The sequence below is a fragment of the Phoca vitulina genome, unplaced genomic scaffold (assembly GCF_004348235.1).
Source record: "Phoca vitulina isolate PV1807 unplaced genomic scaffold, GSC_HSeal_1.0 scaffold8, whole genome shotgun sequence".
Taxonomy (NCBI): Eukaryota; Metazoa; Chordata; class Mammalia; order Carnivora; family Phocidae; genus Phoca; species Phoca vitulina.
The window spans coordinates 69,415,325-69,428,060 of record NW_022589711.1 but is presented as its reverse complement, the minus strand read 5'-3'; the positions used below and the strand labels follow the sequence as shown (position 1 = coordinate 69,428,060).

The window sequence follows — 12,736 nt, the reverse complement described above, 5'->3', positions numbered from 1 at the left end:
AATTTGACACGAGTCTTCCTAATTATGCCTAGTTTGAAAATTATGATCTATTTTTCCCCCTGCCTTATAACATAAGATGCATACCGAATTCATTTGGAATATTTTAAAGGTTTCTTCTGTTTGAAATAATTGGTATGTTATAGTAACTTATTAAAAATGATAATTGAAGTGAAAATGAAAATTATAAACCCAAGGTGTATAGGAGCTTTTTAAACCAGAGGAGATGGACATATTTAAACATTTATTTGTTTAATCATTTATTGATAATACATTCTTTTAAAGGCAAAAAAAACCCCAACCATTTTGTCCTACTTTGTTAGATGACTCTTAACCAAGCAGCCTTGGTTTATGGAACTTGAGGCTTTGGGAATCATTAAATATTTATAAAGATGCTCGTAGTTTTGTGTTGTTTTGTTTTTTTGTTTGTTTGGTTTTTGTTTTTTTTTTTTTACCCTTGACTTATACAGCTGGAGAATTCTTTTTCATCCATGATTTCAACTCTTAGGCATGATGTACCAATTAATTGAAGAGAAAATAGTCAAAGTAATTCTCTTCATTTTTGATAATACATTAATTTTAAAAAATACCAATAATTATTTTGAATAATGTGTATATCTTCAACGGTTAATATCTAACTCTTGTCTCTCATAGGACCTGCTGAAGTTCCCATGATGTCACCCAATGGATCCATTCCTCCCATCCATGTGCCTCCAGGTTATATCTCACAGGTAAACCACCGGGCGGGTTTCTCCACTCACTATGGGCACTGTTGTTGTTCCAAGAGAATATATGCTGAGGCTTCAAAAATTTATTCCAAGATTAATTGAGTTAGGGTAATGTGAGAGTTGTCATCATTTTGGTAGCGCCACATGGTCCTTCCCAAGTCTTGCTTTTTGACTTGCCAGAGAGCCAGAGGGAGAGAAGCACAGGAAGGCTATCAGGCAGTCTTCAGCCAAGGTGTGTTCACACTTGGTTGTGCCGTAGAGATTTCCTTCCATCTGTACCACAGTTTGCTGGAAAAAAAAAGGATTTGTAGACATTGTTAAAGCAAATAGGGACGGCCCTTTATTATTGGAGTCCCATTTCTCTGTATTGTGGTTGCACCTGGGCTTCGTGAATTGCTGAGTATGATGTGAGAACTTGGCTGTTTGTACTTAAATTCTCTGAAATTTGACTTTTTTCTTAAGAAAACAGCAATAGCAATTAAAAAAGTAAAAGCAATTTCAGGGGTACGCTGGAAGGATTAAAAAAAAGTGTTAAAGGATAAACTAGACAAGATTTACAGTGTTCAGGGTGCCTGGAATGTGGATGTCTGTATGTTACTTTCATTTTGTCCTGTGCTCAGTGCAGGATGAGCACTCCCTGCCCCTCTCCCTGGACAGCTTCCTTTCCAAGTGCCTAATTGCTTATTTTTTTTTCCCTCTCTGCCCATTTTGTTCTTTTGTTGTGATTATAAGAGCATTCTATTCTCCTTAGAAAAAAATCAGAAAAGACAGAATAGAGAAAAAAATATTTATATTACTACTCACAGAAGATAATCATTGCATTAACATTTTTTGGATTATCCTTCTGGAGTTTTTTCCTTTCTATTCTTTCTCCATCCCTCTGTCCGCTTTTGAAGTGGTTTAAAAATCTATAATTTTCAGTTTTTAATGATTTTGCTAGGGTGAAAAAAAATTGGCAGCTGCATCGGAAAATTGCTAAAGTGCAGGCAGGAATCAAAGATTTATCCTCCTGTGATGTCAAAACTTAGCCATTTCTTCACTGTCTGAGCCATAGTGCAGCCACTATAATTTCATTTTTTCCATCCTTACTTTTACGTGAGCCAATTTGACCTGTTTTTTTTTTTTTTTTTGAGTAGTCAAAATGTTGGCCAGTCTCCCCAGTGTTGCAAATAAATGACTTGTTTTACACAAGTCTTTGTAAATAAGAATCACTGGGAGGAGGAAAGGTGCAGAGCAGGCCCTTCCAGCCAGGACACGTGATGATGGATCATGTTCATGTCACCAGTCAGTTAACAGAAAAGAACAAGAAATGTAGAATTCCATTATGTCTCCTCATTTTGAGGAAGTGTTTCATTCCATTGAACCGAGTACAGTTCTCACAGTCGTGAGAGCAGAAATAGCACCTCCTTTTATACTAATGGCGCATTTAAGGAATAGCAGTTAGAAAGTTGGGGCGTTCGAGTGAAGAGAAGCTGCAGTGGGCTTTTTCTTGCTGGCGGTGATGCTGGGGTTGCACTAATCGCAAAACATTTATTGGGAGTCCTAGGAGAAATAGAGAAGCTTATACTGGGGTATATTTCTGATTCTATAAAAACTTCTATAGAAAATCCAAGCAGAAGGATTAATGGCAGAGCTGTAAACTCACTTTTGTAAGACCGATGATGGAAACATAGCGAAGCACTTTCTTAACTGAGAATTGTGGCAGAAAATACTAGAGGATATTGGAAGAAGAGTAGAAATGGAATAATTTGGATTCTGAGTGGAGAAAAGAGTAAAAAGCCGTCTGTAAGGCATGTCTTCAACTTCATTTAGATGGGCTCCTGGATCGGAGGATGGGCCCAGAGTTAAATGACCGTCAGTGGTAGCACTATCTCTTTAATGATACCCGACAGTGAAGTGTCTGAGTAAAACGGATTATTAATATGGAAGAAAATTGAGAAACTGGTAGAATGCTTGTATATCTTTTCAAAGCTCATGGCATGTATCCTTCAAAGAAACGAGGAGGGTGGAACCAAGTGCAAAATGTCTTAGGAGACCTGTTATCATCAAGAGATCTAAGAAGCAAAGTACGTGTTGTCATGGAGTTGTGGGAAGAGTCACACACACACACACACATTCTCCTCCCAGCTGGACGTATTTGAGAAGTGCCCAACACTAGTCTGTCCCTATGCATATCAATTCTGCTTTGTATCCCCACAGTTCTTTCCCTCAAATATATGTGACTCCCTCGTTCAGATCTAGAGTTGGGTGTACGTCACATCAAAGCAGAGTTCAAGTTCTCTAGTGTGGTGGATGGATTTTTAATAGTTAACTTTGCTCTCTTTTCGAGGGTCACCTTTTCCTGTTGGCCTACATTGTTACCACCTTAAGCTTCTGTCCCTTGGATATATCTGGCCTTTTCTCAACTACAAACTTTTGTGCCCATTATTTCCCTCTTCTTGGAATACTCTAGAGCTCTTTGTCTAACAGTGCATTCTTCTCATTCAGATGGCCCTCCTCAGTGTGACCCTTTCAAGAACCTCCAACAAAGAAATGGTAGTTCTGTTTTTTTCAGCATCTTTGGTGCTTTGTTTCCATCTCCAGCATGAGGTACAATACAATTTTATAACCATCCTCAAGAACTCTTAGTGCCTCGTTGGTATTATATCTTGCGAATCTAGAATACTGCCTGGTGCATAATAGTAGGTACCTGATAAATGTTTTTAAATGTAAGCGACGGGCCAAGCTGAAATAAAGTGAATATAGCATAGATTTGCTTCGAAGATTTGGAGGTTCAAGTGGAGAACAAAATACCTGATAGTTGGAAGAGTAGTAAGATCAGAGGGATGTGTATCTAACAAGAGTGAAATTCTCTGAATGTGGATTTAAGAGAGAGGAATGCCAAGACAGTGCAGAAGAGGAAAGAATTAGTCTCTTCAGCAAATGGTGTGGGACAACAGGATATACAAATGCAGAATAAATGAAGTTGGACCTCTACTCCATATGAATATACAAAAATTAACTCAAAATGGGGTATAGACATAGGGTAAGAGCTAAAACTGTATAACTAGAAGTAAAATTTCATAACCTTGGATTAGGCAGTTGATTCTTAGATGTGACACTAAAGGCATGAGCAGCAAAAGAAAAAAAATAGGTAAATTTAATGTCATCCAAATTAAAATTTTATGTGCTTCAATCAAAACTTTTTGACACCATCAACAAAGTGAAAAGGGAATTGAAAGAATGGGAGAAGATATATGCAGGTCATACAGTTCAGAAGGGACTAGTATCTAGAATATATAAAGAAATCTTAAAACTCAAGAATAGAAAGACAACCCATTTTAAAAATGGGCAAAGGATCAGAAGAGACATTTCTACAAAGAAGTTGTATAAATTGCCAATTAGCACATGAAAAGATGCTGAACATTGTTAACCATCAGGAAAATGCAAATCAAAACCACAATGAAATATACTTAACACATGCTAGGATGGCTGTAGTTTAAAAAAATCGATAATAACAAGTGTTGGCAAGGATGTGGAAAAATTGGAACTGTTGTATACTGCATGTGGTGATATAAAATGGTACAGCTGCTTTGGAAAACAAAGCATTTGCTCAAATAGTTTAACAGAGTTACCACATGACTTAGCTATTCCACTCCCAGGGTATAGTCAGGAGGAAGGAAAACATATGTTAAAGCACAAAAACTCTGAGGTGTTCATAACCGGATTATTCATAATAGCCCCCAAATGGAAATAACCCGAATGTCCATCGGCTTTATGAATGAATAAACATGATGTGATATATGCATATAGTGGAATATTATTCAGCCCTAAGAAGGAAGTACTGATTAATGCTCAAATGTGGATGAACCTGGAAAATACTATGCTAAGTGAAGGAGGCCAGACACAGTATCATCCCATTCATTTATAATGTCAGGCAGGGGCAAATCCACAGACACTGAAAATAGATTAGTTGTTGCCAGGGGCTGGGGGAGTATTAGGGAGTGACTGCTAATGGGTATGGTACTTCCTTGGGGGTGATGAAACTGTTCTGGAACTTAAAACAGTGGTGCCGGTCATTCAGTTCTGTGAATATACTAGAAACCACTGAATGAGATACTTTAAAAAGACAGATTTTATGGTATGTAAATTATATCTCAGTAAAGTTTTTATAAAAGAGAGGGAGAGGGGAAGATGGTGACTAGTCCTAATTCTTTATTACGGGCCAGGCTGTGGTGGTGAGGCTGGTGATGGTGGTAGTAACTACTGTGTATGGTGTGCACTGTGCTAAATGCTTGCTTTACTTCTCTAACTTCACATGTGAGGAAGCTGAGGTCCCGAGTAGAAGCAGGATTGCAACCTAGGCATTTCTGAGCTCATGGCCTATTTCCCTCTGTGATGTGATTTCGGAGTCCACATTGGAGCCTGCCTTGATGTATATATTTGCTTTATGTTACATTACCTTCTGCCAGTGCAAGTGTGGATTGTGCCTGCTTGTGCATTTCCAGTGCTAAAATACCAGCCGCTCACATACAAGATGGTCCGTGATTGGAAGAAAGCTGAAGAGGGAGGCGGGTGAATGATTCAAGATGTTACATTAGTAACTCTAATCTGAGTCAATGGAGAAATTCTTGATTGTAGCATTCATGACATAATTTAGTAGCTGAAAGTGCTTTAAAGATAAATTGATCAGATTGATCAAATACAAACGTCAGTAATGAACAGATCATCTTACAGAAAGGTAAACATCTAGTGTTAAAGACAGCTCTGCTCTGCACAATCTGTGGGTTTTTTTTATTTTTTTTATTTTTATTTTGGAAGGGGGGATGTTGAGAAGGACTGAACCCATGAACCTAAAGATAGTGTGGATTTGGGGTAGAATAGGAGAGCCATGGACTCTTGTCATTTCAACTCTGTAGTCTCTGATATTGCAGGTTTTTATGTGTTACAGTGTGTGTGTATTTTGTGCTGTACTTTTTGGTCAGAGGCTGAGAGAGGTCTGAGGAAAAAGTAACCTGACTTTTTCAACTTAAGAGAAAATAGAGGCTAAGTTTTTTTTTTTTTCAACTATAAGAAACTAGACTAATTAAGAGAGCATTTAGTCCTGTCACTCTCATCAGCATTATTTCCATTCGGTAAAAACAATTGTGAATGTGATTAGGGTTGAAACTCTGGGGTAAGGGCGAGTACTATAGCCTGGAAGAATATGGATATTACTTGAAGAGGCCTGCCTTCAAATTCCGCCAGATCTCACCATGGCTACTTTCTGTGTAACTTTGACAAATTATTTTCGGCACATATGCGAATGCCTACGTGATACGGTAGAGGTAAGGATTAAGAGAAATGTTATGTGAGGTATGTAGTCCACAGTGGGCATTCAGGAAGTGGTAGATACTATTATGAGGACTGCTAGAACAATTTCAATGAAAGTTTGGCAGACTTTGCCTTCCTAAATACATACTGAGATTGCACAGTATGAAGCAAATTTTTCCTTTCACTGTATACTAGCCATGGTGTTCCTCAGTTTTTTTAACCTCATCATTAACTTTATGAATAATTTCTATGTAAAAATTTCTTAAGCAGATGCCTTGAGTTTTATTTTCCATGCTTCCATAGTAATTTATGAAACATTTTTCAACTGTACGGGAAAACCTTATGTAGACCAAAAGATTTAAGCATATGAAAAGAAAAAGTGAAACATCCAAGTTAACGTTCTGTCATTTGGGAAAACACTCTTTTTTCAGGTTAACTGATGTAACTTAAACACTTCAAATAGTCAAAGTAAGTGTTTTTGTTGTTACAGCACAAGTACACACTTTACCTCATTTCATTGTTTTGGGGATTCGTTAGTGGGTCGGTGCCTGTTGAAATTGTATATATTTCATTTCCCTTGACCAGGGAGAGGCAAGAAATGTGTTGAAAAATGCATTTAAATTTTGGTTGGTCATTCTCCGGTGGGGATTGTTTAAAGAGTTGGCCAGAAATCAGAGCCCCTGTGAAGAAATAATGGGGTCTGTTAGGTGGAAACCATGGAATGCTTTTCCCCATTTTGCTCAGCCAGGCCAGCTGAGAGCTATAAATATTAGCCCCAACCACTTCCCTTCAATAATTATAACCTGGGATTAAACCAGGGTTCCACCTTCAATACTGTGAAAATGTTGAGCAGAAAGGAGCATAGGGGATTGCCCTGAGCCCTGACAGTCTGAGAATCAGACCCATTTAGTAGCCACTAATAAGAGAATTGGAATCTCTTTCAAGACTTCAAGTCCTTTGGAAGAATAGATTTTTCTATAGGAAGTTAGGAGAATTTCCACAATGGACAGAGTATGTGCATGGCGGTTGGGGGCTTCTGTGGAGAAGAGTGGAGGACTTATGTGTCCATTCTGTTTTAATTCCATATCAGCAGATTCACAGCAACTTTCTTTTTCATTTTATGGCTTATTTTGCCTGAGGAATGAGTTACAGACAGGGTTGGCAATTCTGAATTAAAGAAATGTACCAGGGACGTTCCTTCCCTCAAAGCATTGTGTGAATTTCTTCTTTCTGAGCTTTTTCTTCATCTCCCTATTCTGCCTTTTCTCTTGGATTTCTTTCGTTTCTCAGATCCTGACATTGTGGCATAATAGAACACAGGATTAACAGGAGGAAACATTGTGTCCAACTCCTTGTGTGATTTTAGGAATTGTTTTTTCAAATGTTTATATAAATTCTAGTTAGTTAACATGTAGTGTAATATTGGTTTCAGGAGTAGAATTCCGTGATTCATCACTTACATATTAGGAATATTTTTAAATTATTTATTTGGGTGTCCCACTTGTTTGTTTACTTGATAATTGTGGGTCTTCCTTCCCCTTAGCATGTAAGTTTCACAGGTCCAGGGATCCTCTGTGTCCTGTGCATCACTGGATCTCCAGTTCCTTGAAAGGTGCCCAACACATACCAGGCATTTACTGAAATTTGGCTGGCTGGCTATGTCATTTTCATCTTGTAGGGGAAGGAGGGAAAAGGAAAATGTTTGAGGATCTCTGAAGTTCTTTTCTGATCTCAATTAGGTGATTCACCTCTACTGTTCATATTGTTCCTTAAAAAGGAGACGAAGTGAGAATATAAGTAAGTTTCCATAAGCAATACCACAACAGTGTGGTACTTAGTGTTTAGCATTCTTTTGACTAGAATGCTATCTTTTACTTCAATAGGAAAATGATAGTTGATTTTCACAAAAATAATACTGCGACAGGGGTGCCTGGGTGGCTCAGTCGGTTAAGTGCCTGACTCTTGATTTCAGCTCAGTTCATGATCTCAGGGTCGTGGGATCAAGCCCTGTGTCAGACTCTGCACTCAGCGCGGAGTCTGCTTAAGATTTTCTCTCCCCTGTCCCCCTGCCCCTTCCCCACTTCTCTCTCTCAAATAAATAAATAAATCTTTAAAAAAATAATATTGAGACAGTGTCACATGTGGAAATGACTTCTGGATCAGTAAGTATTAAATTATACACATAATACTATATTTAACTTTATTGCACAATTTGTTTTTCTAAATTAGTAACCCACATGTGTCATATATAACAGCTTTTCCTGGAAAAATACCTTTGCTCAACTTGTTGGGTACAAAACTTTACCAAGGTTAGGTGGATTTTACATTCCTGCACACTCTTTGAAATCCATCTGGTTTATGAACTTGGACTTACATGATAATATGGTTATTTTGCTCTGTGATGAATAGGATCTGAGTATCGTCAGCACGAATTCTTAATCCTTGTGCCATGGAGCCCATTGGCAGATTGGTGAGGCATTTGTAAATGTAATACATAAAATTCATAGATACAATCTAGAATAATCTATGTTTCCATGGGCATGAGTGTGTCTGAGACGCTAGAGTGAAGAGATGTGGTTGGCTCTGTTGCGCATAGATCCACGGAGACTGTCTGGGCTAACAAACATTACCCACCTGTAGACTCCTGCAGTGATATCTTTATTAACATATTAAAGGCAGCTCAGTTTGGCACAGATTACACCCTCAGACCTCTACTTAACTATTTGTCTTCTGACAAATATCTGTTCCATAAGATAGCGTTTCCATTTAGTCTGAAATACTCATTTGGTCCATGTTACTGATTGAAACTCTGTGGATATAACTATCCTCACTTGTCCAGTGTGCTTACGTGCACATTGGGGAGGATTAGATTTGGTTTTTGATCTTCAAATGTGGTCCTTTTTAGTATTTAGGCTGGTGATGTACAATAAAATATGATAGAAATGGCACAGCATTTCCAGAGTACTTGGGTATGAATCTTGACAAGCACTTCGCTGGCCTTAGGTTGGATTACTTAATTGCTCCTAAAAGTATTTCACCTTGAATCGAGGACTATGACATTGCCTTTGTTAGACGTTAGAGGTTTTGCTGAATATTATGCAAGTTAAGTTCTGTGCCAAACACTTTATAAGCTATTAAAATGATACGCAAATCATAGGACTTGGTACTGTCGCCTTCATTGTTACACCAAATTAATCCATTTGCCATTTTGCCTTCAGCATCAGTGCCCAGTGCTGTATTTCTGCTTGGAGGAGGCCTCTTGGCTGTCAGCAGTGTCTTGAGATGCTTAGCTCTTTCCAAGCAGGGACCTCTGTCTCCCTGTGGGATCCTCAGGTTGTGGCAGCTGAGCCTGGTAAGATAGGGCTGGAGCCAGCTGAGGACCCAGCCTTGGTTCTTCAGCTCCTCTTTCTCAAACCTTGCTGGGCATCCTGTTTAATGTGGAAGGTCTTAGATAACTGCCAGTGTCCCCTCAACTCTAGCACGTACCTGCTTTACCAAAGTTGATGGATTAAAGAGATACTACAGGCGATGTACCTGTTTCCATCCTTCTCTCTGGCTCTCAGCGGTTTTAGTTAGAAATCACTGCGTAGTTACCCAGAAAGAGCTAGGTGTGTTTAGTAAAGCACTAAATATTGATTTTATTTATATGTGTCTTCGTTGTGTTTTTTCCAGGTTCAAGAGTTACATAAGTGTGAGTAGCTTGGCTTATTTCTGTGTGTATAAAAGCGTTGGCATATATGAAGCCAGCAGAGGAACGATTACTGTTTATGAGGTTATCTCCTCATACTGGTCGTCACCTCTGGAGCAAGCCTGTGTGTGAGAGTCATGCCCAGAAGCACTGAAGACAAATGCCACATAACTGTGATCCCCAGAGAGGGAAAAATAAAACAAGATGAAATCAGAGAGGGAGACAAACCATAGAGACCCTTATCATAGGAAACAAACTGAGGGTTGCTGGAGGGGGGAGGGAGGTGGGGGATGGGGTAACTGGGGGAGGGGCATTAAGGAGGGCACATGATATCATGAGCGCTGGATATTATGTAAGACTGATTTAATCACTGAACACTACCTCTGAAACTAATAATACATTATATGTTAATTAATTGAATTAAAATTTAAAGATCCTTTAAAAATTAAAAAAACAAACGTAAAAAATAATTGTGACCCCCCCCGCCAAGCAACCTCAGATTTTGTATCTGGATCCAGCCATTTTCTGCTTGGTCTATACGTAGCCATTGCCTGGAGCTGGCATGTGGGTTAAGAATTAAGTGGAAAACTTAAGGTTTCCAGATGTAAGGAGTGTGTAGGTACGAATGTTTGGGGACTTTTTGTTTGTTCATGTATCACCTTATCACTTAAAACCCTAGGTTTAGTTATTGATACAAGTTATTGATAAAGCAGATGAAATGGGTTGTTTATTTAACCGTTGCCAAAAACTGTTTGAGAAAAGTAATTGGAACTTTTGTTTCTTGATTCTGGGGAGGATATTTATTATCAATCTGTAGCTACTCTACAGAATAATCTTACACTATCATTGAAAGGGTTTTTAGAAGCAACCCAGAAACATCACCAATGATTTATTTTTCCTTTTGTCTACAAAACTAGCCATGCTATGTGGCAAAAGGAGCTGGTCCTCAACCTGGAAGTTTTACTGTCTAAAACATTAATGATGATGGAATGTTGGAAAGAGCAATTAATATTTCATCAGTGTTAGCCATTACGGATAGGAAGAGTAGTGAAAATGAGAAGTAGTGTTTGATGTTTCCAACCACAGCTGTAATCACTACATTTGTAAAGACAGGAAGAAGTAAGTCAAGAGGTTTGGGAAATACATTCAATTCTGCCACCATTTCTAAGTCCAGTAACTTAACTTCATCTATAAAATAGAATGACTGCTTGCTCCTGTAACTCTTGGGTTGCTCTTTGAATATTCCTTTCTGCCACTTTTCACTTTCTTCTAATGGGACCTGGGGGATGGTTGTGGGAGTTTCCTCCAGGATAGCAAGAAGGGGACAGGCTGGGGGAAGGATGGTCTTTAGGTTTCAAATCTCTGCCTTCTGTGAAGAATAGACCTGCTTTTACTCTTCTATGCTGTTCACTCTATTAGAAAATGCAGAGTGAAGAGTTAGTGCAAGAAGGAAATGTGGGAGCTAACGCTTTTGTACTCCTGGGTGGTAAGGAATAAAATTCCTCAGCTGCATTTGGGATTGAAGTAGAACTTGCATTGGAAATGTATATTTTTCCGTGTCTTTCTTTTGGTAAAATCACATTTAATGTAAAATAAGAGGGTCAGGAATGATAAGTCTGGGTTTCGATTAAGTGAAATTTTAGAATAGGATGTACTTACCTGAATTAAGGGAGAATATTTGATAATGAATTTGTAAATAAGTCTTGGTGGACATCAAATCTAAGCAGAGAAATCCTTCCTTCCTTCCCTCCTTCTTCCCTCCTCCCTTCTTCCCTCCCTCCTTCCCTCCCTCCCTTCTTGCTCTCCCATTTATTTGTTCACTTGGCCGGCATTTATCAAAATCCTTCTGTGTGTCCAGGTTCCCTTGGGGGACTTGGAGTGGGTGCAAGAGACAGATCTGTAACCTCTGCTACAGCACGGAGGTGCTGGGGGTGGGGGGGGAGGGGGCACCAGTCTGGCTGGGAGAAGCCTGGACTGTTGGCCTGCTCATTCCTCTGTCCACACAAGTGTTTTGTATTGCCTGGCCTTGTTCACTGCTTGCGTGCTTAGTTTTAGTGGAGACTTCTTCCCTTCCTGGAATGGCCTGGGAGCCCATTTCAAGTATGTTGGCAGCAGTTAGGAATTGAGCTGGAGCCTGATTTTCACAGACTTATTTGGTCCCCGTTTCCCGTGTGCAGGCAGCTCAGTGTTCTTGCCACTGCAGCAAGCTGGCTGCCCGGCCTCACGCTGCCTGAATGCGTATGGGTTCATGTGTGTCCATGCGCATTCTGCTCTGCCCGCTTCCTGGATCATCCTTGGCCATCTGGAACAGCCTTTTAAAAATTTCTCTTTTGTTACCTACCGTTTAAGCTCCTCTTTTGATTGTTGTCGCTTGCAACCCAGAAGTAGAAGGGAGAGAGTTGTAGGAACTGAGGAGTTAATTAAAATTTCCAATGGAGGGGTGCCCCCGATGGCTCCGTCAGTTAAGCGTCTGACTCTTGGTCTCGGCTCCGGTCATGATCTCAGGGTTGTGAGATCGAGCCTCTTGTCAGACTCCGAGCTCAGCAGGGAGTCTGCTGGAGATTCTCAGTCTTCTCTCTCTCACTCTCAAATTTCCTGTGGAGCATTTTATTTCAGTAAGGGGAACTACCTTCCTTCTCTGTTAGCTACGAGAAAGAACACTCAAAATTTAAGTGTTATTAAGAGGTCTGTTTTAGTTCTTGGGACTCAAAATTGTTCCCTTTCATTGCTCTCTGACCTTGGGCAAGTTCACGGGACTTTCCTGAGCTTCCTTCCTCTTAATCTCTAAAATGGGCATAACTGGATATGCCTCACAGGATTGTTGGGAGGATTTAATGAGGTGTTAATCTAAATAGTAGTAATGGCTAGGTGAGATTTTTCTTTTACGTATCCATTACTGTTCCAGGACCTTAACGGGTGTTGCTTTATTTCAGATAGAGGGTATTAAAGCAGAGCAGCAAGTAGTCAGTAAATACTGGTTTGTCATGAATCCTTTCACATCTCTTGATAACCCACCTATTCTGTTTCCTGT

At 39.4% G+C, this 12,736-nt stretch overlaps 1 protein-coding gene across 5 annotated transcripts in view; it reads left to right on the top strand.

Annotated features, from left to right (window-relative positions):
- The window catches only part of FNDC3B (fibronectin type III domain containing 3B), a 336,841-nt gene that overhangs the window by 181,011 nt on the left and 143,094 nt on the right, over positions 1-12,736 (top strand). For all 5 annotated transcript variants that reach the window (XM_032407203.1, XM_032407205.1, XM_032407207.1 and 2 more), the window contains one exon: positions 652-728. In XM_032407203.1, coding sequence (XP_032263094.1) covers positions 652-728 — 77 coding nt within the window. The remainder of the gene's footprint in view (positions 1-651; positions 729-12,736) is intronic.